The following is a 23,130-nucleotide window of genomic DNA, read 5'->3' as shown; positions in this document are numbered from 1 at the left end:
CAATCTCGCTCACCGGCTCAGGCCTGTCAACTTTCATCTCATGCCTGCTCAGCCCCCGGCCAGTCCCACTTCACTCTTCCCCACCTGACTTGTCACCCCCACACTGCGTCCTACCATGTCCTACCTGACACTTGTAGCTCTGTTGGCATTCCTTGATGGTGTGTCCAGAGAAGCTCATTCTAAAAGAAAACATCTCGTGAGTTAGACAAGTTTGATTGAACTCGTGAGACGTTTTCTTTTATAATGGGCTTCTCTCTCTCTCTCTCTCTCTCTCTCTCTCTCTCTCTCCAGCTGCTGCCTGCTCCTCTTGCTTAGTGGCCACTTGATCCTACCGGCTTTGGCATGTGTGCAGGGGGGGTTGTATGTATGTGGGATGATGGCAGTGTGTGTGTGTGTGTGTGTGTGTGTGTGTGTGGTGGCTGGCTGGGCTGGCTCATGCAGGATGCAGACATCATCTACAGATGCCAGGTGAGCACCCGAGGGGCTGAAGGGGTGTGTTTGTGTGTGTCACCTTGAGCCTTCTGGACAATGCTGCTTTATGACGGGACCAGGATCACAGCAATCTCTTCTTCTTTCCTACAGTGCACAATGACAAACCAACAGTGTGTTTTTCTGTAGTTCCGGTTTGTCTGTTGGACTATTTTATTTTATTTTATTTGCCTCCGGGGTTTCAGGGAAACTTGCATGAACCATCCAGAGTGCAAAAAACAGCACAATGGAAAACTAGAAGTGTGTGTTTCCAAACCTCCAGTTTGTTTGTTGGGTGATTTTTTTGCCTCTGGGGCTGCTACAGTTTTACAGAGGAATTATTGATTCTGTCATCTGTACCTCTATAACTATCTGATTTGGTTCTGCAACCCAATAAGACAGACAAAGACTTTAGAGGATAATTAGAACTGCAGAAAAAACAATTGCTACCAACCTGCCTTCCGCTGAGGACCTGTATACTGCATGAGTAAAGAAGAGGGCTGTGAAAATATTTACAAACCCCTCACATCCTGGACACAAACTGTTTCAATTCCTACCCTCAAAACAATACTATAGAGCACTGCAAACCAAGACAACTAGACACAAGAAAATTTTCCCTAACACCATCACTCTGTTAAACAAGTAATTCCCTTAACACTGCCAAACTACAGTATTTACTAAGTCTGCACTATTAATCTTCTAATTGTTCCCATCTCCTCTCACTAACAACTACATGACTGTAACTTTATTGCTTGTATCCTTATGATTTATATTGACTTAATCATCATATGATTTGATTGCTTATTGTACCCAGACTAACATTAAGTGTTATACCTTATGTTTCTTGTTGAATTTTTCTTTACTTTTATGTATACTGAGAGAACATGTACCAAGACAAATTCCTTGTGTGTCCAATCACATTTTTTTTCAAAAAGTTTTTATTTTTTCTCCATTGTCAAACAAATTCACACATATATACCTTCCTATATGACAACAATACGTAAGTAAATATACATTCTTATCCATTATTCAAAAATCCCCCTCTTAATACATTATTTTCTTAATCTACCCCAGTCTGTTTCTTTTATTGTTCTTTTTCGGATTCCCCTCCTTCTTTCTATATCTCCTCCTCCTATCTATTTACTCCCCCACTCCTCGTCTACTCTCTCTCTCCTTTTCTTCCTCCCTTCCACTTCCACCCTCTTAAATCTTTCCAGAATATCTCCCCTCTCATATTTACAGACTGGTATTATGTGACCAAATTCAAAGGGTATTCTTCTTCCAAAAGTTTTAAAAAAAGGATTCTTGATTATTTATAAAATTTAAAACATTAATTTTTTGGTGCTAGGTATATAAACACTCAAAAATAACACTTACCCAAACTATTCTATTACTCCACATATACAATTATTTGGTCAGTGAAAAAAAAGCGGAGATTGTTTACAAGTCTTTGAAAAGTTCTGCCAGCCTTAAACAAGATGGGAACGAGATAAGAGTTTTGAGGGATCTCTCTTGGGAAACCTTGAGAGTGGAGCTGCCTTACACCAAATTTCAAACCGTTTATATCAAAGTGGAAAAAGGTTTACTTGGGGGTTTCCAGCTGCTATTTTGGTGTTCCAAGAAAATAAAATGTACAGGGCTCATAGATTGGAGGAGGGAAAGGCAATATTGGATCAACTGGGGATCAGGTTTGAAGAAGCTGGAGCACAAGGAACTATGGGTGAGACAAAAGAAGCAGCAGAAGGAGAAGATATTTTTTGCCGTCGTAGTACCCCAGACAAGGAGGAAAGACAAAAAGAAGAGCAGCTGAAGGAGTTAACCGGACAGGTGGAGGCCATTAGAAGAGAGCAGAGAAAAACACAAGTTCAGTGTGAGAAGAAAGCTAAAAAGTGACTTTGTTGGCTCTCCTTGTCTTTTTGTATTTTTTCTTGGAGAAGATTTGGATTCTTGTGTATCTGTTATTCTGTAGGGGAAGTTTAGAAATTAGGAAAGATAGAAATTAGGAAAGAATCAGGACTGAAATTAGGACTAAAAAAAATCAAATATTTGGGAATTTGGTTATTGAGAAACCCAGCGAAAATTGAGGCAAATTATAGATTAATATGGAGGAAAATGTTGAAACAGATGAGGAGCTGGAAAGAGAAAAAGTTAAGGAGAATCTCTAAAATAAGAGCTTTAAAAATGAAGATAATTCCCAAAATGATGTACTGGTGCTGTCAGGGGGGCTATCAATATTTAAGTTTAAAGAGTGGGACAAAAAAATTATTGGATTGAAGAAGATAAGAGACCAAGAATAAGGAAAAAGTGGTTAATTGCAAATGAAAAAGAGGGGGGGTGGAGAGTCCCTTGTTTGGAGCTGTATAGGGAAGCTTTTCAAATGGAAAGGTTAATGGAGTTGCAACTATGTGAAAACAAATGGGTGAAATTGGAAAAACAGATAAATGGGATGAAGAATTAATAGGTCCCATGAAAGGGACCATGGAAATTTTGAAAAAATGGCAGGGGAAAATAGGATTATATAAATCTAAACTGTCATCGCTTTATGTAATAAGTATAGATAATGAAACAAATTTGAATATGGTTATAACAGAGTTGAAGGGAAGAGGGATAACCAAGATAGAACAGTTATACGAGAAGGATGGCAGGCCAAGTAGAAATCGTATAGAATGGTGGTTAGGTAAGGAAAGATGGCTACAAATAAATGCAATATGTAAATATCTTAATGAAAGGGAGAATAAAGAAGTAGTAGAGGGAGGAGACAGGGTTAGATAAAATAATAAGAGAAAAAAGTGAGGATATAAAGTCGCAAGCAACCAAAATATATAAGCTGTTAATGCAATCAGACGGGGACACGATTCAAGGATTGACTAAAGGGTGGCAAAATGAGATACAAGTAGAGGTACAAGAGATGCAAGATATAGTAGAAAATATAAGGAAAATTAAGAAAACAAGAATTAGGGAAATGAGAAGGAAAATATTACATAAGTGGTATTATACTCCCGTTCAACTTGCACATTTTCAGCAGAAGGTTAGGGGTAATTGTTGGCATGGCTGTCAAGATAAAGGAGTGTTTATACATATGATTTGGGAATGCCCCATAGTGCAGGAATTTTGGCAAAAAGTGCAAGAGGACATAAATAGAATGTTAAATATACAATGGACAATCACTAAGGAAATGCCAGTATTAGTTAAAAGCAATGCGATGGGAGAATTTAGAGAAATAAAACAAGCAACAATTGAAAGCGCTCAGGCGGTAATAGTTTTGGGTTGGAAGGATGCGACAAAATGGACAATGCAAAATTGGTACAGGTACATGGTGGACCATATTCAATTTGAAATGATGGATAAATTTGGATAATGAAACTGAATTGAAACAACTGATGGGATGGTGGGACAAAGTAAGATGATATATGATGAGTAGAATCTGAGACCAAACTACAAGAAATAAATTGGAATCACTCTATAATATGTAAATAGATAATTTGCTCTTGGCTTACAGTGGGTTATAAAAGAAACACCTACGATATGGTGGTGGGGTATGTGTGTGTGTCAGGGTGGTGGGCATTTTTCACCATGCACTGTTTTATGTTGTGTGAATATTAAACTTGTTAAAAATCAATAAAAATATATATTTTTTAAAAAGGGAAGTAGAGGCAAGACCATACAATTTCTATTGAACAATCATTTAATTTAAGAAGATTATTTCCTTTAATATTTTATCTTTTGATCTAATTGTTCAGTGCTTTGATTTTTTTAAGAGAGAACAAAGAACAAGATACCATAAAGTAAAAAACAATTAAAAATATAGGTTTCCAAAAAATCAGTATCAATATTCTAATATATTTTGGTTTCTAATGAAATTGAACTATTGTTTTTTTCTACCTGATACGGTCATTCTCATGGAAGATGGGTTGACCTCGTCCGCCAGCAAATGGGGACTGAACCTACTTTGATAGCCTTTTTTTCTTTGTCACTAAGGCCTGTGAAGGCAACAGCAGAGGTTCAAAGTGTGGTCAATGTTGAAAAAAGTAGGTAGAAAAAAATGAAAGAAAAGGTAGCAATAAGACAGTTGAGATTAGAGAAAAGGACACCCTTAGAGACCCTGACTTCCCAAATTTAGGGGCTTAAGAGGAAAACAGGAGGGTCTGGCTCCACCTCTTCCATGAGAATAACCATATCAGGTAAGAAAAAACAACAGTTCATTCTCCATGGAGGGCGGAGGCATCAGCCAGGATGGGACCTACCAAAGCTAGGAGCCCCGGGGGAGGGAGCTTAGGTCCTAGTGGTTGTTTGGGGAAGTATCTGCTGGAGAACCCTGCATTAAGTATTGTACCACATGATTCTTGACAAATGTATATTTTATTTTATGTACGTTGAGAGCATATGCACCAAGACAAATTCCTTGTGTGCCAATCACACTTGGCCAATAAAAAAAAAATCTATTCTATTCTATTCTGAAGGCCGCATCGGCTGAGGTGAAAGCATCTATCTTACATGCTTAATAAAAGAAGAGGGTAAAGCCCAAGTAGTAGCTCTGCAGACCTCCACTAGGGAAACCAGGGGAGTCCAGGGAGCAGAGACCGCCTCTTTCTTGGTAGAGTGGGCAGTGATACCGCTTGGGTGAGGAGATGAGGGCAAGTCATATGCCTTTGCTATTACAATCCTGATCCACCACCCTACTGTAGTGGGAAGACCTTCCTACCCATAGAAAGGGCTAGGGAGTAAGAAATGAACAGGGTTATTTTATGCCACCTCACAGACCGCTTCAGGTATATACAAAGTGCCCTCCTGCATCAAGGTTGTGCCACTTGTGCTCTAAGTCAGGGTTCTCAAACTCAATTTATCCGGGGCCCGCTGGAGGTAGAGTCTGGGTGAGGTTGGGCAGCGTCAGGTTTTCCACAAGAAAAACTCTTGCAAAAACATTCCAATGTTATCAAATGTCTTTATTTTTTCATCTTATTTTGTGTTTAAAAATAAAAATAAATTAACAAATTCATAAGAAAAAGCAAATAAATAAATCAGTAATAAATAAATCTCTCTCTTTCTCTCTCTCCCTCCCTCTTTCTCTCTCCCTTACTTCCTCTCTTTATTTCTCTCTCTCTCTCTCTCTGTTCCTCTTTCTTTCTCTGTTTTCCTTCCTCTCTCTTTTTTTCTATAAACCAGATGTCTCCAATCTTGTCCACTTTAAGACTTGCGGACTTCAACTCCCAGAATTCCTCAGCCAGCATAGCTGAGGAATAGCCATAGCATAGCTGACTGGAGAATTCTGGGAGTTGAAGTCCATAAGTCTTAAAGTGGCCAAGGTTGAGAGACACCCCATCCTCTCCGATCTAAATACTCCACCCCGCCTTTCCGTACACCAGTCGGAACCACCGCCTTCACCTGGAAAAGCCAAAGAAGCGGGCGGGCGGGGAGGAGAGCCCGAGCCACAGGCCTCACCTGCTGCAGCAGCGCTGGCCACAATGAGGCACGTCGGGACACTGGCAGTGGCAGCATCCTGCAGGGGGGAAAGAGAAGCGGGCTTTGCGACTGAGGAGGAGGAACCACAGTGCGCTTTCTGCCCAAAAAGTCCGCCTTGCGCAAGCACTCTTGAGTCGGCCACCCTCTAATGGGGAAGAGAGGAGTGGGGTGGGTGGCTTTCCTGAGGCTGCTTGCTTTGCCGATCCGGGGTTGTCCCCACCCCTGGTCACCTTACATTCGAGCCGCACTAACATTACATTTTGATGTTGAAATGGAGGCCACAAACTATTGTCCTGTGGGCCGCAGTTGTCCCATGGGCCACAAGTTTGAGACCCCTGCTCTAAGGGATGGGAAGGACAAGGCAGAAGCTGGGAAGCGTGAGCTCCTGAGCTCTGTAGTACCAAGGAGTTCATCTTAGTTAGGAAAGTAGGGTCCAGGCAGAGCACCACCCCGTCCCGGAAAAAGGCACAGATCTTTGCGGGAAGAGAGAGCTGTGATCTCTGAAATCTGACAGGGTGAGATGATTGTCACCAAGAAGGCAACTTTCTGGGTAGGGTGACAGTTGGATTAGTCTCGTAGTGTCTCACAGGGAGCCCTGGTTAAGGAGTCCAGTACTTTAGTTAAGTCCCAAGTAGGAGGCCAGTGGAGGAATGCCCCACGTAGAAGCAGCTTGATGAGGGGATGCTGAGAGAGGGATGGAAAACACTCACAAGCAGTGACTGCTGACAGAGTAGTGACCTATCTCTTGAGAGTATTAGGAAACAGGCCCATCCCTGAGAAACTTCAGCAACCGACCGATGGGTAAGTCTGTGGGGGAGAACTGGACTTTTCTACACCATGCACAAAAGGTGCGCCAGGTGGCCGTGTAGATGTGTTCTGTCAAAGGGCGTCTGCTGTCAAGAATAAGCTTGATGGTTCTGGGAGGCTCTTGACAGTTGATTAGCATACAGTGCTCAGCCACCAGACGGTCAGTTTTATCCAGAGGGGGTCATGATGGGAGATTGCCCTGTGGCTGAGAGTGGAGTCCGACATGGGTATGCACCATGGAGGGGAGACTGATAGTCACCAAGTCTGCAAACCACACTGCACGGCCAATGTGAGGCCAGCAGGATGATTTCCGCCCTCTCGTACAGCAGCTTATGAATCACACTGGGAATCAGGGCAAGCAATGGAAAGGCATATAAAAGCCTGACTGGTTAGGCACAATAGAGGGCATCTGTCCCCTCCACTTCCTGGCAACTGAAGTGGGTGTAAAAACGTGGAAGCTGCAAGTTTTCTCCGGAGGCAAATAGGTCTACTAAGTTCTTGCCGAACTTATTGCAGATCTGATAAAAGAGCCTTGGATTCAGCTTCCACTCCATCTGGTCGATGGAAGACCGACTCAAACAGTCCCTCTGGACATTGTCCGTTCCAGAAATATAGTCTGCAGTGATGGAGAAGAGGTGCCTCTCTGCCCAACTGAACAGAAATTTGGCCTCCTCTATGAGGGAAGGAAAAAGAGTACTGTCCTGCCTTTGCTGTGGTTTGTTGGTGAGGGTAAGGATGTGTTTTCCCACCATCAGCCCAGCTCCTGGAGTGCCGTGAAGAATGCTCATAGCTCCAATTGATTGATAGGGAGGCAGGTTTCCTGTTCTGACCACAAGCCTAGGCTGCTGCTGAATCAGTGTGCACTCTCTAGCCAGAGAGACTGGCATATGCTGTCAGGACCTGCCTCTGAGCAGGGCAGCTGGAGTGCACCAAAGGAGGGATTGGCTGACTGACTGGGGCACCAGGACCCTTGTGGAGGAGGAACCCCAACTGGCCTTCTGGAAAGGTAAGAGGAAAGTCCCTGGAGTGTAGGTGTGCCCAAGAGACAATACTGATGGTTGAAATTAATTTTCCCAGGAGTGTAGAGAGCAGGTGCGGGGGTACCCTGCATTGTTGCAGAACAGTGGAGATTAATTCGCTAATACTGTCCTGCCGCTCCTGGAAGAGGAACATCCAGGTGGGAGATACAGGAAGAGGGGGAAAAGTGACTTTTCTCTTCATTGATGGTGAACCTGTGGCATCTCAGGATGTTAACAGTTACCTGGATATCCTGAATGGCTTGATCCCTGGAGGAAGCCAGGAGGAGGATATCGTCCAAGTAACAGTGGACACACACGGGGAGTGTCCTCAGTTGAGTGGCCAGAGCTGTTAGCACCTTAGTGAACACTCTCGGCCACGATGGCAACTCTATGGCATGCATGCCACCTATGGCATACGGAGTCATATCTGAAGGAACATGAGGCATTGCCCTATGCTAGCTCCAGCGTGCATGTGAATGCTGCCCAGCTGATTTCTGGCCTTCCGAAGAACAGGGGAGGCTGTTTTTGCATACCCAAGTGTCAGGAAAATCTCTGGAGCCTGTGAAGAGCAAAAAGTCTTGCATGTATGATGGGAAGTGTAGGGGATTGTGCACACATCACGAGGGAAGGGCATTGCATTATGTGTGTGGGCAAGTGCATGTGCACTATTGCATGTATGCATGCCCTTTGGGCACCCAAACAAAAAAAGGTCACTACTCTGGGGGCTGATTAGAGTTCAAAGGGCAGGGCCCTATATTGATAGTGAATGCCCCCATAGCAGAACCTGAGGTACCACTGGTGGGAAGGATAGATGGGGATGCGAAGGTAAGTCTCTGTTAAATCTATGGAAGCCAGGAGGTTCCCCCCTCTGAACATACGCCAAAATGGACTAAAGTGAGTGCATCTAAAACCGTTGGTATCTAATATGACAGTTCAGTCTTTTAATGCTGAGAACGGCTCTACACCCCACCCCACCCCAAAGACTTACACACTACAAAAAGAACAGTGTAGTACCCCTCAGGCATATGCTGGATCGCTTAAATTTCCAGCAGGTGATCCATTGCTTCTCTCATGAGAAACTTTTTGGTTGGATTCTTGGGTACGGGCAGTGGATGAAGAAATTTGGAGCGGCAAAAAGAAACCCTAGGGATAGGCCAAATTTCACCATCTCCCTGACCTATGCGTCAGACATGATCTCCTCCCACCTGGCAGCAAAGAGTGACAAATGCCCACCGATCGGATAAGCTCCGAGTCTCCGGAGAGGGCCGGCATACAAATCTAATAGATAGATAGATAGATAGATAGATAGATAGATAGATAGATAGATAGATAGATAGATAGATAGATAAATAAATAATCCCATGTCTACATATTCACTGTGTGAAAGAACAACCCCCACCCCCTCAAAAGGGCCATTTACTAGCTTTGCCTATGAAGGAGCAGTGCTGGAAGAATCTCTGCCTCCTCCCGTACTGATCTTGGAATCTGGGGAATGAGGACCCCTGGTCTGGAGGCCGATAGGGTGACCTAGAAAGAGAAGAGGACTGAGAAGATCCACGGCGGTATGTAGTCAGGAGCACTTTGCTCTTGTCTTTGGTCTCGATGAGGATCGGGTTTAGGGAAGCACCAAAGAGATGTTGGCCATCAAATGGTGATGAAGCACGCTTCCACTTATTGTGGACATCCGCCTGCCAGGACCGAAGCCAGTAGAACCGTTGTGCTATGACTGATGAACCCATTGCATAGGATGCGAATATGGCCACTTGCAAGATGACATCTGCAGTGAAGCAGACCACTGCCAACATCTTGCTTATATCCTGCAGCAGGGATTTGTTCCTGCAGATCTCTGAGCCAGATCAACATTGCTCTTGTAAAGAAGGATACTAAGGTAGAAGCTTTAATGGCCCAGGCTGTTGCTTGGTGATTCTTGAGCAGAATCTGTTCTATCCTCTTATCCTCTGGTAAGTTTAGAGGCATCCCCCAGGAGGTTAGTAGGCAAGATGAGAGCTTTCACAAGAGCATCCATGGTAGAAAGGAGGATGGAAGAAGCTAGCTCAGGGCCTATGTTGAAAAACCTCCTAGCATTGATGGAGGGCAAGGGACCCGAGTTCGGGGCCTGCCACTGTCCCTGAACTACTTCTACAAAAAACTGGGGGCAGGGATCAACTGGGCCTCAGGGGTCAGCTGGGAGAACAGCGGGTCCAATGTGGGCCCAGTTGAGGTAGAAGGAGCTTGAAGCCCCTAGGTTTGCAGCGTTATATGCCTTGAAAAGCAAAGAGTGGATGAAAGAGGCCTGATATGACTGAGGGTTCAGGAGAAATGCCCTCATCTTCAGAGAGATCTAGATCTGGGGGAACCTCTTCCTCCAACGTGAGCCTTCTAAATTCACTACCATAGGCCTGCTGGGGCTGTAGATTTCAGCCCTGCCCCTGCAACTGGCCCTCCAAATTAATCCCTGTGTCTGGTTGGGCAAGCCCAGTGGTAGAGCTGGAGACATTCATAAACTGGAGATATTCTGCCATGCTTTGTTTAACAGCAACAGAAATTATGGCCTGGATACTGGCAGAGTTTTGCAGAGGGGGAAGCCGTAAAGGCCTGAGCAGGTCTGAAGGAGCTAGATTGAGCCTCAGGAAGAGGAAAAAGTGGAAGAAGGTGCCAGAGGTAGGCTGGCTTGGGGCCTGGTGGAAGCAGGAGTGCACCAAATATCAGTGTCCGCCAAAGATAAGTTACACGCATCTATGAGAGTAGTATCAGTCTGGTCAGAAGCCCGGGAGGGAAGAATCTCCTCACTGAGGGCAGGTTGAGAGAGAGAGGCTTTGTCACAAATTTCAGTCAAGGTTTTATGGCGTCTGGACTCATTTCTTTTGGAGGCATTTGGTAACTTTGGGCTTACTCTCTCTAGATTTCATAGCCCTTTTCCTTGAATGGATATAGGAATAACCCCGGGAACTAGAGCCTGGAAGGGCTGAATCTTCCCCTTGGATCTCCAGTGATAAGGGATTTTCCCCTGGGCCTTGAACATAAGTTTGAGGCGATGCCATAAAGGCAAGGACCCCTTGGGAAGACACAAAATGGCAGCAGTGGCCTCTTAAAAATGGCCACCGGGCTGAAGAATGGCTGTTAGAATTCAGTCAAAAGGGCGGGAAGCCCGATTGCTGAGGAAGCCTTCTCTATTTTTCTTCTCCATCTTTTAAAAAAATTAAATCAATTGCCTGGGTGAAGCCCTCCAGGGTGCAAACACACCTGGGAGGGCTGCATTCCCAATCAACTGCTTATTTATTTTGATTTTCATTCCAAACGTAACTTAAAATGGGTGGCTCAGAATTGCATTGCGAAGCCTGTTGCTGATCTAATTAGCTGAGCGATGCGATACTAGAGGCCAAGGGGCTGAAAAAGTAGCTGGGCACTGCTAGAAGATCAATTTGGGCGGGAGATGCTCAACTGCCTCAGCTGGCTAGAGAGAAAGGCTGGGGTGATGGGACGCTGGGCAGTCGCTCCCAGCTACAGGCACTTCTGCCATCAAACAGCTGAGCAATTAAATTGGCTGGTGTCCTCTGTCTTCTCACAGTTGCCTTTCTCTTAATGATTTCAATAAAATAACAGATTTTAGTGGTTGTTTCTGAGTCTTATTTTACTGTCCTTTTTATATAAATATAAGAGAACTAATGGAGGGAAAGGGGAAAAAACTCACTGAATGCAGGAAGGAGGACAGGAGTGAAGAATAGAAGTTAGAAGAAAGTCGGAGAATAAATCTGCCAGAAGATATGACCACACTTCCTAACTGTAGCCAGGACTGAGCTAAAAGCGGGCCTTAGTGACAAAGCAAAAAAGGTCACTAAAGCAGGCTCAGACCACATTGGCTGACGGACAAGGTCAACCCATCCTGGCTGATGTCTCTGCACTCAATGGAGAATAAGTTGTAACAGGACTAATGATGTTACCTAGTTTAGATAATGAAATATCCTCAAAAGCAAGAATATTTATTTAAACCTATCCTATTCCAAGATATGAACTTACATATCTAAGGATAGAAGGCTTGATTATAAAGTAAAAGTGGTGTATGCGAAGGAGGTGCTGAACTTTTCCACGCTTAGTTTGCCTTTTCTAGATTTGAATTATTATTCTTTCAAAATCCAAGAGGTGGAAAGTGTTGAAGGCTAGGTATTCTATCTAGTGTATTAAATCTAGACCTATATCATCCTCAAGAGATGATGGATTAGTTCTGCTTTTGAAAAAAAAAAAGTACGAGGAAATAGGTTTTTTTAAAAAATTAAAATGGATAAACTTTGTCCTAATATGCAAAAAGTCAAGATGATGGCCATGATGGTGTGATTGTATGATGCATGTATGCACCACACTGCTGACTGCAACTCACTCCTGTACCTGAGTATGAGAAATCCTCCCTTCTCCCATGGAATCCTAAGCAAAAGGCATGGATATCTGCAAAATTACATGAAACATCCTGTCATAAATTACGTAATCATCCATTTACTTAATGAGCCATGAGTTATTGCTTTGATGTCACCACTACTTATTTCAGAGGCCATTGTCATAAAGACCCTGCTTCAGACTTTCACTTTTTAAAATGGAAATGAAAACTGCACAAGTGCTCTGTATTTTTTCATCCTGCTTTTCAAAAGCTCTTTCCCAATCAGTCAATCCCCTTTCTAGGCTAATAAGGTCTAAGATAAAAACAAGAGGGGGGGGGGAAAGACTCCCCAAAAATTATGGATGAGAAATAGGTATAACAAAAGTATCTTTACCTGTTTAAGAAATAAGCTGGATGCTTGGCTATACTTTTCAAGTGTGCTGGGCAGGACAGAACTTGCATATTCAAACTGTGGATTAGAGGTAAAATCAGATTTGAAGAACTTTATCTTCTCCCTTTCCACATTGGAAGGTTTGATTGCAGTGAGGATACAAAACTTTCGACCAGCGGCATCTCCATCTTTTAAGCAGCTTTTAGATGTTTGCAACTGTTTGGGCTTTCCAAGGCTAAAGGTAAAAAATTTTTTGGATTTGTTCTTGGATGGGGTTGACAAGCCTATGCTGTTCCCTGTTACTGAAATACTTTGTGCTAATTTAATCCCATTGCGGAAAGAGTTGGGAATAAAATAGGAGGAGTGCCTTTTGAAACAGCACCACCCATTTGGGGGAATGAACAGTGGTGTCTTAACCTTGTGGCGCTCATTACTACGTGAGCTATGAGTGGGTTTGGTGGGCTTCCGGAGTCTTTTGTGGTGGGCTGATGAATGTTTCTGGTATTTTTTTTGCTCTTTGCTCTGCAGCAAAACATTGTAGCTGCTCGTCCCTGTGATGAAGTTGTCCTTAAGGATGCAGGGCTTAGCATTTCTGGTTTTATTCATGCAAGGAAATTTCTGTTCTTCAGGCTTCAAGATGGACTTCTTGGACAGTTCTTGCTCTGGCCAGTGAAGCTTTTCTGAATTTTTTTTTTAAAAAAAGCCTAATTCAATCAAAAATGTTTTTCTATATCTTAATATGTAACGTGAATGTAAACATAGAAATATATAAAAATGGTTTAAATACTAAAATATAGACATCTCTAAGAAATCTGAATTGTGGCACTTCCACACATAATTATCAATATTAGGGCAACATAGGCTGACTTTGCTTTTTCTAATATTTTCCTATTTTTAAAAAATATAGATATGGAAACATTTTGAATTTTCCTCTATGTTAACACATTGAATTTGTCCTAAATTTTCCTGTTTAAGTGCATGAACTGTACAACAAGAAAACTGCCCTGCCTACTATACTAAGCAATTATTTAAGACACTCTTTTGCTCCATTATCTATCTATCTATCTATCTATCTATCTATCTATCTATCTATCTATCCATCCATCCATCCATCCATCCATCCATCCATCCATCCATCCATCCATCTATCTGCATATAACAATACAACACAAAGGCTAATCTAATTAAATTTAAAATTACAATTTAAAAGTCCAATATTTAAAAACAATCATACTAGTTCAGTCATACAATATATATCTCATTTCATTGGCGAGAGGGCTAAGACCTTATTGCCCCAAGCCTGGTGACATAGGTGGTCTTAAGACTCTTACGGAAAGCAAGGAGAGTGGGGGCAATGTGAATCTCCAGGGGAAGCTGATTCCAGAAGGCAGGAGCCCCCACAGAGAAAGCTCTTCCCCTAGGCCCTGTCAAGCGACATTGTCTGGCTGACGGGACCTAGAGAAAGCCAACTCCGTGGGACCTAATCAGTTGCTGGGACTCATAAGGTAGAAGGTGGTCCCAAAAGTAATCTGGCTCAATGCCATGTAGGGCTTTATAGGTCATTACCAACATTTTGAATTGGGCCCAGAAACCAAACCAATGCAGTCCACGGAGTGTTGGAGAAATATGGGCATGCCTAGGGAGGCCCATGACCGCTCTCGGAGCTGCATTTTGCACGATATGAAGTTTTTGATCACTCTTCAGAGGTAGCCCCATGTAGAGAGCATTGCAGTAGTCGAACCTCAAGTGATAAAGGCATGAGCAACTCTGAGTGGAGACTCCAGGGCCAGAACTGGTGCACCAGGCGAACCTAGGCAAACGCCCCCCACCACAGCCAAAAGATGAAGGTCCAAAGATAGCTGTGGATCGAGGACGCCCAAGTTGCTTACCCTCTCTAACGGGGTCAGAATTTCCACTCCCCCAGAGTAATGGACGGGCAGATGGACGTGTCCTTGAGAGGCAGAACCCACAGCCACTCCATCTTGTCAGGTTTGAGTCTGAGTCTGTTAACACCCATCCAGACCCTAACAGCCTCCAGACACCAGCACATAACTTTCACTGCTTCACTAGGTGGACATGGGGTGGAAACGTATAACTGAGTATCATCAGCATACTGATGGTAACTCACCCCATGCCCTCGGGTGAACTCACCCAGTGGTTTCATGTAGATATTAAACAGCAGGGGAGAGAGAACCAGCCCCTGAGAAAGCCCACAAGGGAGGGACCTAGGAGTCGACCTCAGACCCCCTACTAACACCGAGTGCAGCCAACCAGAGAGGTAGGAGAACCACCATAAAATGGTGCCTCCCATTCCCAGCCCCTCCAGTCAGCACAGAAGGATACCATGGTTGATGGTATCGAAAGCTGCTGAGAGGTCAAGGAGCATCAGGATAGAGGGTAAACCCCTATTCTGGGCCCGCCAGAGATCATCCACCAGCGAGACCAAAGCAATTTACATACTGTAGCCGGGCCTGAATCTTGACTGTTGAGGGCCCAGATAATCGGCTTCATCCAAAGACCGTTGGAGCTGGAGCGACACCACCTTCTCAACAACCTTCCCCATAAAGGGAAGGTTGGAGACCAGACAATAGTTGTTAAATACAGTTGGGTTCAGGGAAGGCTTCTTAAGGAGGGGGCATACAAGTGCCTCCTTGTAGGGAGCCAGGAAGAACCCCTCCCTCAAAGAATCATTGACAATTTCCTGGACCCAGCTCTGTGTTACCTCCCTCCTCACTGAAACCAGCCAGGAGGGACACAGGTCCAACAAACAGGTGGCGAAGCTCACAGCTCCATTGGCCTTGTCCACTTCATCAGATGTTACCAGGTCAAACTCCCCCCATAGATTGCCTAGGACAGGCTCCTGTCACCTCAACTGACTCATTGTCAGCCGACACTGCATTCCAATTGGAGTTAAGGTACGTCTGGATCTGAGCGATTTTATTTACGAAGGGAGTTAAGGTGGGAGCAAGTCACTCTAAACAGGACAGCTGGGTGAGATTCCACTGATGCAATCAAGGCGGTATGATATGTGCATCTTGCTGCCTTGAGCACCACTTTATAATTCTTAATATGAACTCTTAAAAGTGTTCGGTCAGATTCTGATTTGCTTTTCCTCCACTGCATCTCTAGATGTCTCTTCTGGCATTTCATTCCCCAGAATTCCTCGGTAAACCTAAAGCTCTTCAGGGTCTACTGCCACAGAGAGATCTCAATGGCACAATCCGATCAAGGGCCCCACTGCTGCCATATTCCAGGTCGCAGCAAGGGACTCTGCCGAACTGTATACAAGTGAATCTGGCAAAACTCCAAGTGCCCTCTGAAAGCCCTCAGAATCCTAATTGATTCCGCTTCCCTGTGGGGGAGGATTGGAGCCTTAAAATCAAGCCGTGGCAGGAATTATCTGATCATGACAAAGGCAAGATATCTAAGATCCTTAATCTCAGATCATTACTCAACTGCTCTGAGAGGAATACCATGTTGGCCGTGTGCCCCCCCCCCCCTTGTGAGTCAAACCCTGAATTACTTGGGTCAGGTCCAAGGCTGCCATGAACCCCTGCTCCAACCCAGAGCATTTGTCAAGCGACAGTAATTTAAAATCCCCCAAGATGATAAGCTTGGAGAACTCCACCGCCAGCCTGGCTACCTCCACGAGTAGCGCAAGCAGGGCAGTTGACATGCAGCTGAGAGGCAGATACATGAGAAACAAGCCCACCTGTATCCCTAGGTCTCACAGCCCACAATCTCAGGAGCAGCGAGCCTGCATAGGCTGAAGTTCTTGGCTATAATAGCCACTGTTCCCCGCTTCCCTGTTAAAAAACTAACACAGAAAATAAAGACATCTGGGGGAGATGGAACAGCAAAATGAAATGTGTGCTATATATTTATGTTATATGAACATATTAAAGTTACATATTGTAATGGCATGATGCTCATTTTATCATTTTGACAAAATAGGCATTGGTTGCTTACCTGAACACCTCTTCTCATACAGTGAGCAGGTACAGCAGTCACATGGGTTGCTCGCTGTCCAATCCGCAAAGACTGAGCCTTGTCTTTTAAAAGATTGCTGGATCCACCCCTTTCCCAGAATTCGGGAATCTGTAGACTTAGGCTCAAATGATACTCTACTCTCTTAATTAGGAAAAACAGGTTAGAAAGTATAACCATAATTAGAAGGAACCTAGGGAGGGAGTGACTGCTATACCCGCTCAGCGTATGAGAAGAGGCGTTCAGGTAAGCAATCAACGCCTATTCTCCGTACTGAAGGAGCGGATCCAACAATCACATGGGACATACCCAATAGATGTGTCCCTAGGGAGGGATTAGTTGGCTATCATGAGAGATAACGGATTGGAGGACTCTTCTGCCAAAGGCAGCATCCGCTGAAGCGTAAGAGTCAATTTTATAATGCCTTATGAAGGAATTTGGTGAGACCCAAGTGGCCGCTTTGCAGACTTCTTCCAAAGGGGCTTGAGTTGTACATGTGGCTGATGTGGCTGCACTTCTTGTAGAATGTGCCGTGATACCTCTTGGTATGCTGAGGGAAGCTGACTCGTATGCTTTCGAGATTGCCCCTAGAATCCAACGGCCTAATACAGTTGACGACGCCTTGGTCCCCAGGGATCTGGGGTGGTAGGCTACGAATAAGGCTTTGGGCCTACATTGGATGTAAATCCGCAGGGTTCTGGTGAGATCTAGTGTGTGTCATCTGACGGAGAGATGGTGGTTCTGGTTGGAGCAGAAGGAAGGTAATACAAAGTCCTGGGATCTGTGGAACACGGAGCTGACCTTTGGTAGAAAGGTGGGGTCCAGACAGAGGACTATTTTGTCCATATGAAATTGGCACAAGTCTTGCCGAATGGAAAGGCCACCAGTTCTGAGATACATCAGGCAGACATAACTGCCACAAGAAAGGCTACCTTGTAAGGCTACCTGAAGGACGATGACATCAAGGGTTTGTATGGAGCTTGAGTAGGGGAATGCAGAACTCGAGGTAGGTCCCAGGACTGATATCTATGGACAGTGGGAGGCCTGAGGTTTGAGATGCCTCTTAACAGTTCTTGTATTTCAGGAAAGGAACCAAGTGGTTGTCTGCGGGGTCCTACCAGGACCAAAGAGGCCTTGATGAAAACCTTTAATGAGGAAGGATACGATTCTGTGAATGGGAATGCATGGGGAGTGGACGACTTTCCTGCATACACCACTGGTGAAATTTAGACCTGGTATGGTCATAGATTCTGTTGGTGGAAATTCTTCTGGATTTGAGGATCACTTCTACGGCGTCCGGGTCATAACCTCGAAGGTCTAGGTCACGCCGGATAACAGCCAAGTGGTATGGAACCACTCCGGGTCTGGAGGGTGAGAGACCCCCTGCTGCAACATATCCTCCAAAATGGGGAGTCGCCAGGGGGCCTGGACGGAGAGCCGCTGTAGGTCTGTGAACCAGGGACATCGAGGCTAGTGGGGGGCTATCACAATCACCTGGGCCTCCTCAAGGATGATGTTGTGGATTACCTCTGGAAGAATTGGTATTGGGGAAAATGTGTACAGTATGCCCCGAGGCCATGGAGTTCTGAGTGCATTTGTTGTCTCCGCTCCTGGGGATAGGAACCTGGAATAGAACCGAGGGAGTTGAGCATTGGTCACGGTCGCAAACAGGTCTAGCAAAGGGGGACCGAATTTGAGGCAGTTCTGGTGGAATAAATCTGGATGGAACTCCACTCTCCTGGGTCCAGAGTTGACCAGGAGAGCCAGTCTGCCTGCACATTGAGGACTCCCGAAATGTGGTCGGCCGATAAAGACTGCAGATGTATCTCCACCCAGAGACCCAGTTTCAGGGCTTTCTGCATCAGGGCCTTGGACTGGGTGCCCCCTTGTCTGCAGATATGGCTCTTTGAGGCCATATTGTCCGTTAGGACCAGAACATGTTGACTGGTGATATGTGATTTGAACTTCTTGAGAGCTAATGACACGGGTCTCAGTTCTAGCCAATTGATTGGTCTGGATGACTCCTCTGCTGACCACATGCCTTGGGCTATCAGGCCCGGTGCATAGGGCCCCCCCAGCCCACCAGAATGGCATCTGTGGTGATGGTAAACTGGTCTGGAATCCTGAAGGGGGATCCTTTGTCCAGGACGGAGGAGGTCCACCAAGAGAGGGATCTCAGAACGGTGGGAAGGATGGAAATGAGACGTGCCGAGTTGCTGTTTCCCGATCTCTGGAACGGCAATAGAAGCCATTGGAGTTCCCTGGTGTGGAGTCATGCCCATGGAATAATGCCAATACAGGACACCATATTTGCCAGTAGAGAAGACAGGGTAGCGATGGAGGTCCTTTTTTGTGATTTAACTTGAGAGATAAGCTGTTTGATGCTGATTTTCCTCTCAGTAGAAAGGAAAACCTGAGACAGGCTAGAATCTATGACTGTCCCCAGATGTTGAATGGAAGTGGAAGGATAAAGCTGGCTTTTTTTATATTGATTGAGAAACCATGATCCTGTAGAATAGACATGGAAACCTGGAGCTCTGAACGGGTGCCCTCTTTAGAGGGACTGTGAATTAATATGTCATCCAAATAGCACAAAATATGAATGGGAGTGGCCCGCATATGGGCCACCAGGGCACCCAAGAGCTTAGTAAAGACTCGAGGGGCCGAGGCAGGCCAAAAGGCATGGCCCTATATTGATAATGCTTGCCCTGGAAGGCAAAGCAGAGTAATTGTCTGTGGCCTTTAACAATAGGGATGTGGAGATAAGCCTCCGTAAAGTCCAAGGAAGACATGAAGTCCCCGGGATGGATGGAAGCTACGATGGAAAGGTTTGGACAAAAAAAAATCTCTTCCTCCATTTCGCTCTATTTCTCCCTCCCTCTTTCTCTCTCTTCCTTCCTTCCCTTCTTTCTCTCCATCCCCCTTTCTTTCTTTTTTCCTCTCTTTTTTCCTCTCTTTCTCTCTCCCTCCTTCCCTCCCTCTATGTCTTTCTCTCTCCCTTGCTCTCTCTGCCTCTCTTGCTATCTCTCTTTCATTCTCTCTCTTTCTCTCTCTTTCTCTGTCTCTCTTGCTATCTCTTTCTTTCTCTCTCTCTCTCTCTCTGTCTCTCTTTCTCTCTCTCTCTTGCTATCTCTCTTGCTATCTCTCTCTGTCTCTCTTTCTCTCTCTGCCTCTCTTGCTATGTCTCTTTCTCTCTCTCTTTCTGTCTCTCTTGCTATGTCTCTCTGTCTCTCTTGCTTTGTCTCTCTTTCTTTCTCTTTCTCTTTCTCTCTCTGCCTCTCTTGCTATGTCTCTCTCTCTCTCTGCCTCTTGCTGTCTCTTTCTCTCTCTCTCTTTCTCTGTCTCTCTTGCTATGTCTCTCTTTCTCTGTCTCTGTCTTTCTTTCTCTCTCTGTCTCTCTTGCTGTCTCTTTCTCTCCCCCCCTCTCTCTCCCTCTCTTGCTATCTCTTTCTCTCTCTTTCTCTCCCTCTCTCTTTCTCTCAGCAGCCGCAGCGGGTAGTAGCCGTGGGGCGGCGGCAAGGTCGTCAGCTGTGAGGCGGAGCTCCGGAACAGAGGCACCGACGGCTGTTCCGGAGCTCCACCTCACAGCTGACCACTCTGCCGCTGCCCCAGGGCTACTACCCGCTGCGGCTGCTGAGAGAAAGAGAGAGGGAGAGAGGGGGGAGAGGGGGGCTACTACCCGCTGCGGCTGCCGCTGCCACCGCCATCACCCTCCCGCTGCACGCCGCCCTTCCACTGCCGCTACCCTCCCACCAGCCCCCAAAGCTCACCTGCTGCAGCCGCCAGGGAAGCTCCAGCCGGGCGGGGCGCTGCAGTTGCCGGAAAACTTGGAAGGTGCTAAGAAGGAAGCTCAGCTTCCATTCTTACAACTTTTTGCTCTTCGCAAAAAGTTTCGAGACCAGAAGCTGAGCTGCTTTCTTCGCGGCACACCTGACCATGTCTCGCGGCACACCAGTATGCCGCGGCACACCAGTTGGGAAACACTGTTTTAGAGGTTCTTGAGGAGGAGGAGCCCCTCTGATAGCAAGACCTTCTGTCCCTGGGGTTCCTGTCTGCTTGGGAACAAAAGTGGGAGTTACACTGACCCGAGTTCCTTTGAAACGCAAGCCCTTGGTCTTGTTGGCAGTTGGAGCGCCGAAAGGGCTGCTGTGTCTTAATAGCCTTCTTGTTAGTGGGCCCCAGGACTTTCTTTTTGTCAGTGGTCTCTGTAAGTAGAGAGACCAAGAGGTTGCCAAATAGAAGATTGCACTTCAGAGGACCCATGGAAAGCTGCCACTTCTGCCTCATGCCCACCTGCCAGAGCCAAAGCCATAAGAATCTTCTGACTATTGTTGAGGCAGCTATTGATTTTGCTGCAAATCTTGACGATTGCAGAGTGGCATGCGCCACATACTGGGCCGCTGCGAATACCTTTGGCTGTTGGCTTGTAGATTGTCAGGGGGAATGTACTGTTGAAGCTGCTGAAGCCACAAGAGGATGTCTCTGGAGAAGAAGGATGCTTTTAATAGCCCAGGAAGCAGTGACGAAGCACTTCTTGAGCATTTGCTCCAAGCATTTGTCTTTAGGCTTTAACACTTCCTCTGCTTCGCCAGGCTCTGCTCTGGGAAAAACAAGAAGATCTTCATAAGATGGAGAAACCTTATATAATCTCTTGTCTTTGGAAGTGGGGTTAGATCCCATAGTGGGGTGGTCCCACTACTTCAGCAGAGCATCCTTTAACAGTTTAGGCATGGGGATGACCTCAGTATCCTTTTGCACCTGCATGAAGAATGGAAGATTCTCTTTTTGAGGAACAGTAGAAGAGCCTGCAGGTTTGTCCTGACCACCAAGGCCTGTGGCTGCTCTTGCCTTGAATAGAAGGGACTTGAACAGTTCAAAAGAAAAAATGGTAGCAGGAGAGGGAATCTTGTTTTGGAATTCCTCATCCTCAGAAAGGCCTTGGAAAGAGACATCCCTGTCTTCTGCATCCTCGTCTTCTTCATTCTCCTCCTATGAGGACTTAGAGTCTGGTTCTTGTGGGACTCTGTAGGTTGAGAAGGAACTCATGGGCCTAGGGGCCCGTGGAGGGGGACGAGGTTGAGAAGGCACATTGGTGGCCGAGAGCTTGGCATCAATGGCTTGAGATAAAGCAGAATACATAGTTTGGAGCTCTGGAGAAAGGTTAGTATGATGTGCCGGTGCTTGGAGGCTGTTGGGGTCTGGATGGGTGTCAACAGGCTCAAACTCAACCATGATAAGACGGAGTGGCTGTGGGTCTTGCCTCCTAAGGACAATTCCTTCTGTCCGTCCATTACCCTGGGGGGGAATTATTGACCCCCTCGGAGAGGGTCCGCAACTTGGGCGTCCTCCTCGATCCACAGCTAACATTAGAGCACCATCTTTCAGCTGTGGCGAGAAGGGCGTTTGCCCAGGTCCACCTGGTGCACCAGTTACGGCCCTATTTGGACCAGAAGTCACTGCTCACAGTCACTCACACCCTCGTCACCTCGAGGTTTGACTACTGCAATGCTCTCTACATGGGGCTTCCTTTGAAAAGTGTTCAGAAACTTCAGATCATGAAGAATGCGGCCGCGAGAGCTATTATGGGGCTTCCAAGATCTGCCCACGTTTCGCCAACACTCTGTGGCCTGCACTGGTTGCCAATCAGTTTCCGGTCACAATTCAAAATGCTGGTAATGACCTATAAAGCTCTACATGGCATCGGACCAGAATACCTCCGGGACCGCCTTCTGCCGCACAAATCCCAGCGGCCAATCAGGTCCCACAGAGTTGGCCTTCTCCGGGTCCTGTCGACTAAACAATGCCATTTGGTGGGACCCAGGGGAAGAGCCTTCTCTGTGGCAGCCCCGGCCCTCTGAAATCAACTCCCCCTGGAGATTTGAATTGCCCCTACTCTTCCTGCCTTCTGCAAGATGTTGAAGACCTATCTATGTTGCCAGGCATGGGGGGAATAACTATCTTGTCCCCCCAGCACCACCTTTTTCTGACTGTAATATTTGAGAATGGTGTGGTTGTTTAGCAATGATCATTTTTTAATATTTAAGTTAAATTGTTTTAACTTATATTGGATTTGTACTTTGTATATTGTATTGCTGTTGTTGTGAGCCGCCCCGAGTCATCGGAGAGGGGAAGCATACAAATCTAATAAAACGTATACTTAAACTTAGTAATAGGAGAAGGTATTCTGGCTCAGGGGGATCTTCCATCATGATATCTGGCTCACCTGGACCTAAGCCCCATAAATTAGGTTGGGGTCTATTTAGGTTTGGTTCATCCAGGGAAAGCACAGGGATACCTGAGGGAAGCAGATCAGAAGCCTCTAGAGGGTCAAGAGGGCTAACGTGCACTTGGGCCAACCGCTCATGAATTTTTTGAAGAACTTTGTCCCGCATCTTTTCAGCTCTGGTGGTCCTAGCCATGGGTGGAGCTACAGAGGAAGAGGCCTGGGGGATGGTTTCAATTTCATCACCAGTAGGCCTACTGTCCAGGGGACCTTTAGAAGAAGTGCCTCTCTTGGGAATGGAGGAAGCCATGGCCTGAACAACTTACAGGAACAAGGCCTGAGCCAAATGGGGAGAAGCTACTATGAATAGGGAAAAAAATTCCCAAGAGGAAGGAGGCCCAAGCTC

At 45.8% G+C, this 23,130-nt stretch overlaps 1 protein-coding gene across 8 annotated transcripts in view; it reads right to left on the bottom strand.

Annotated features, from left to right (window-relative positions):
- Positions 1–23,130, bottom strand: part of MATCAP2 (microtubule associated tyrosine carboxypeptidase 2) — a 119,583-nt gene that overhangs the window by 57,511 nt on the left and 38,942 nt on the right. For 4 of the 8 annotated variants that reach the window (XR_011556729.1, XM_070726302.1, XM_070726298.1 and 1 more), the window contains one exon: positions 12,518–13,194. The exons of 1 other annotated variant lie outside the window; for it this stretch is intronic. Coding sequence is in view for 5 of the 7 variants with exons in the window: in XM_070726298.1 (XP_070582399.1) it covers positions 12,518–13,194 (677 nt within the window). In the remaining 2 variants the exon portion in view is untranslated. Of the gene's footprint in view, positions 1–12,517; positions 13,219–23,130 lie in introns of all 8 variants that reach the window. 3 more of the 8 variants (XM_070726301.1, XM_070726300.1, XM_070726304.1) reach the window with 2 other exon arrangements.

Source organism: Erythrolamprus reginae, chromosome Z, assembly GCF_031021105.1.
Source record: "Erythrolamprus reginae isolate rEryReg1 chromosome Z, rEryReg1.hap1, whole genome shotgun sequence".
NCBI classification, from domain to species: domain Eukaryota; kingdom Metazoa; phylum Chordata; class Lepidosauria; order Squamata; family Dipsadidae; genus Erythrolamprus; species Erythrolamprus reginae.
Note: the sequence above shows the minus strand (reverse complement) of the source record. Positions and strands in the feature narration are given on the sequence as shown.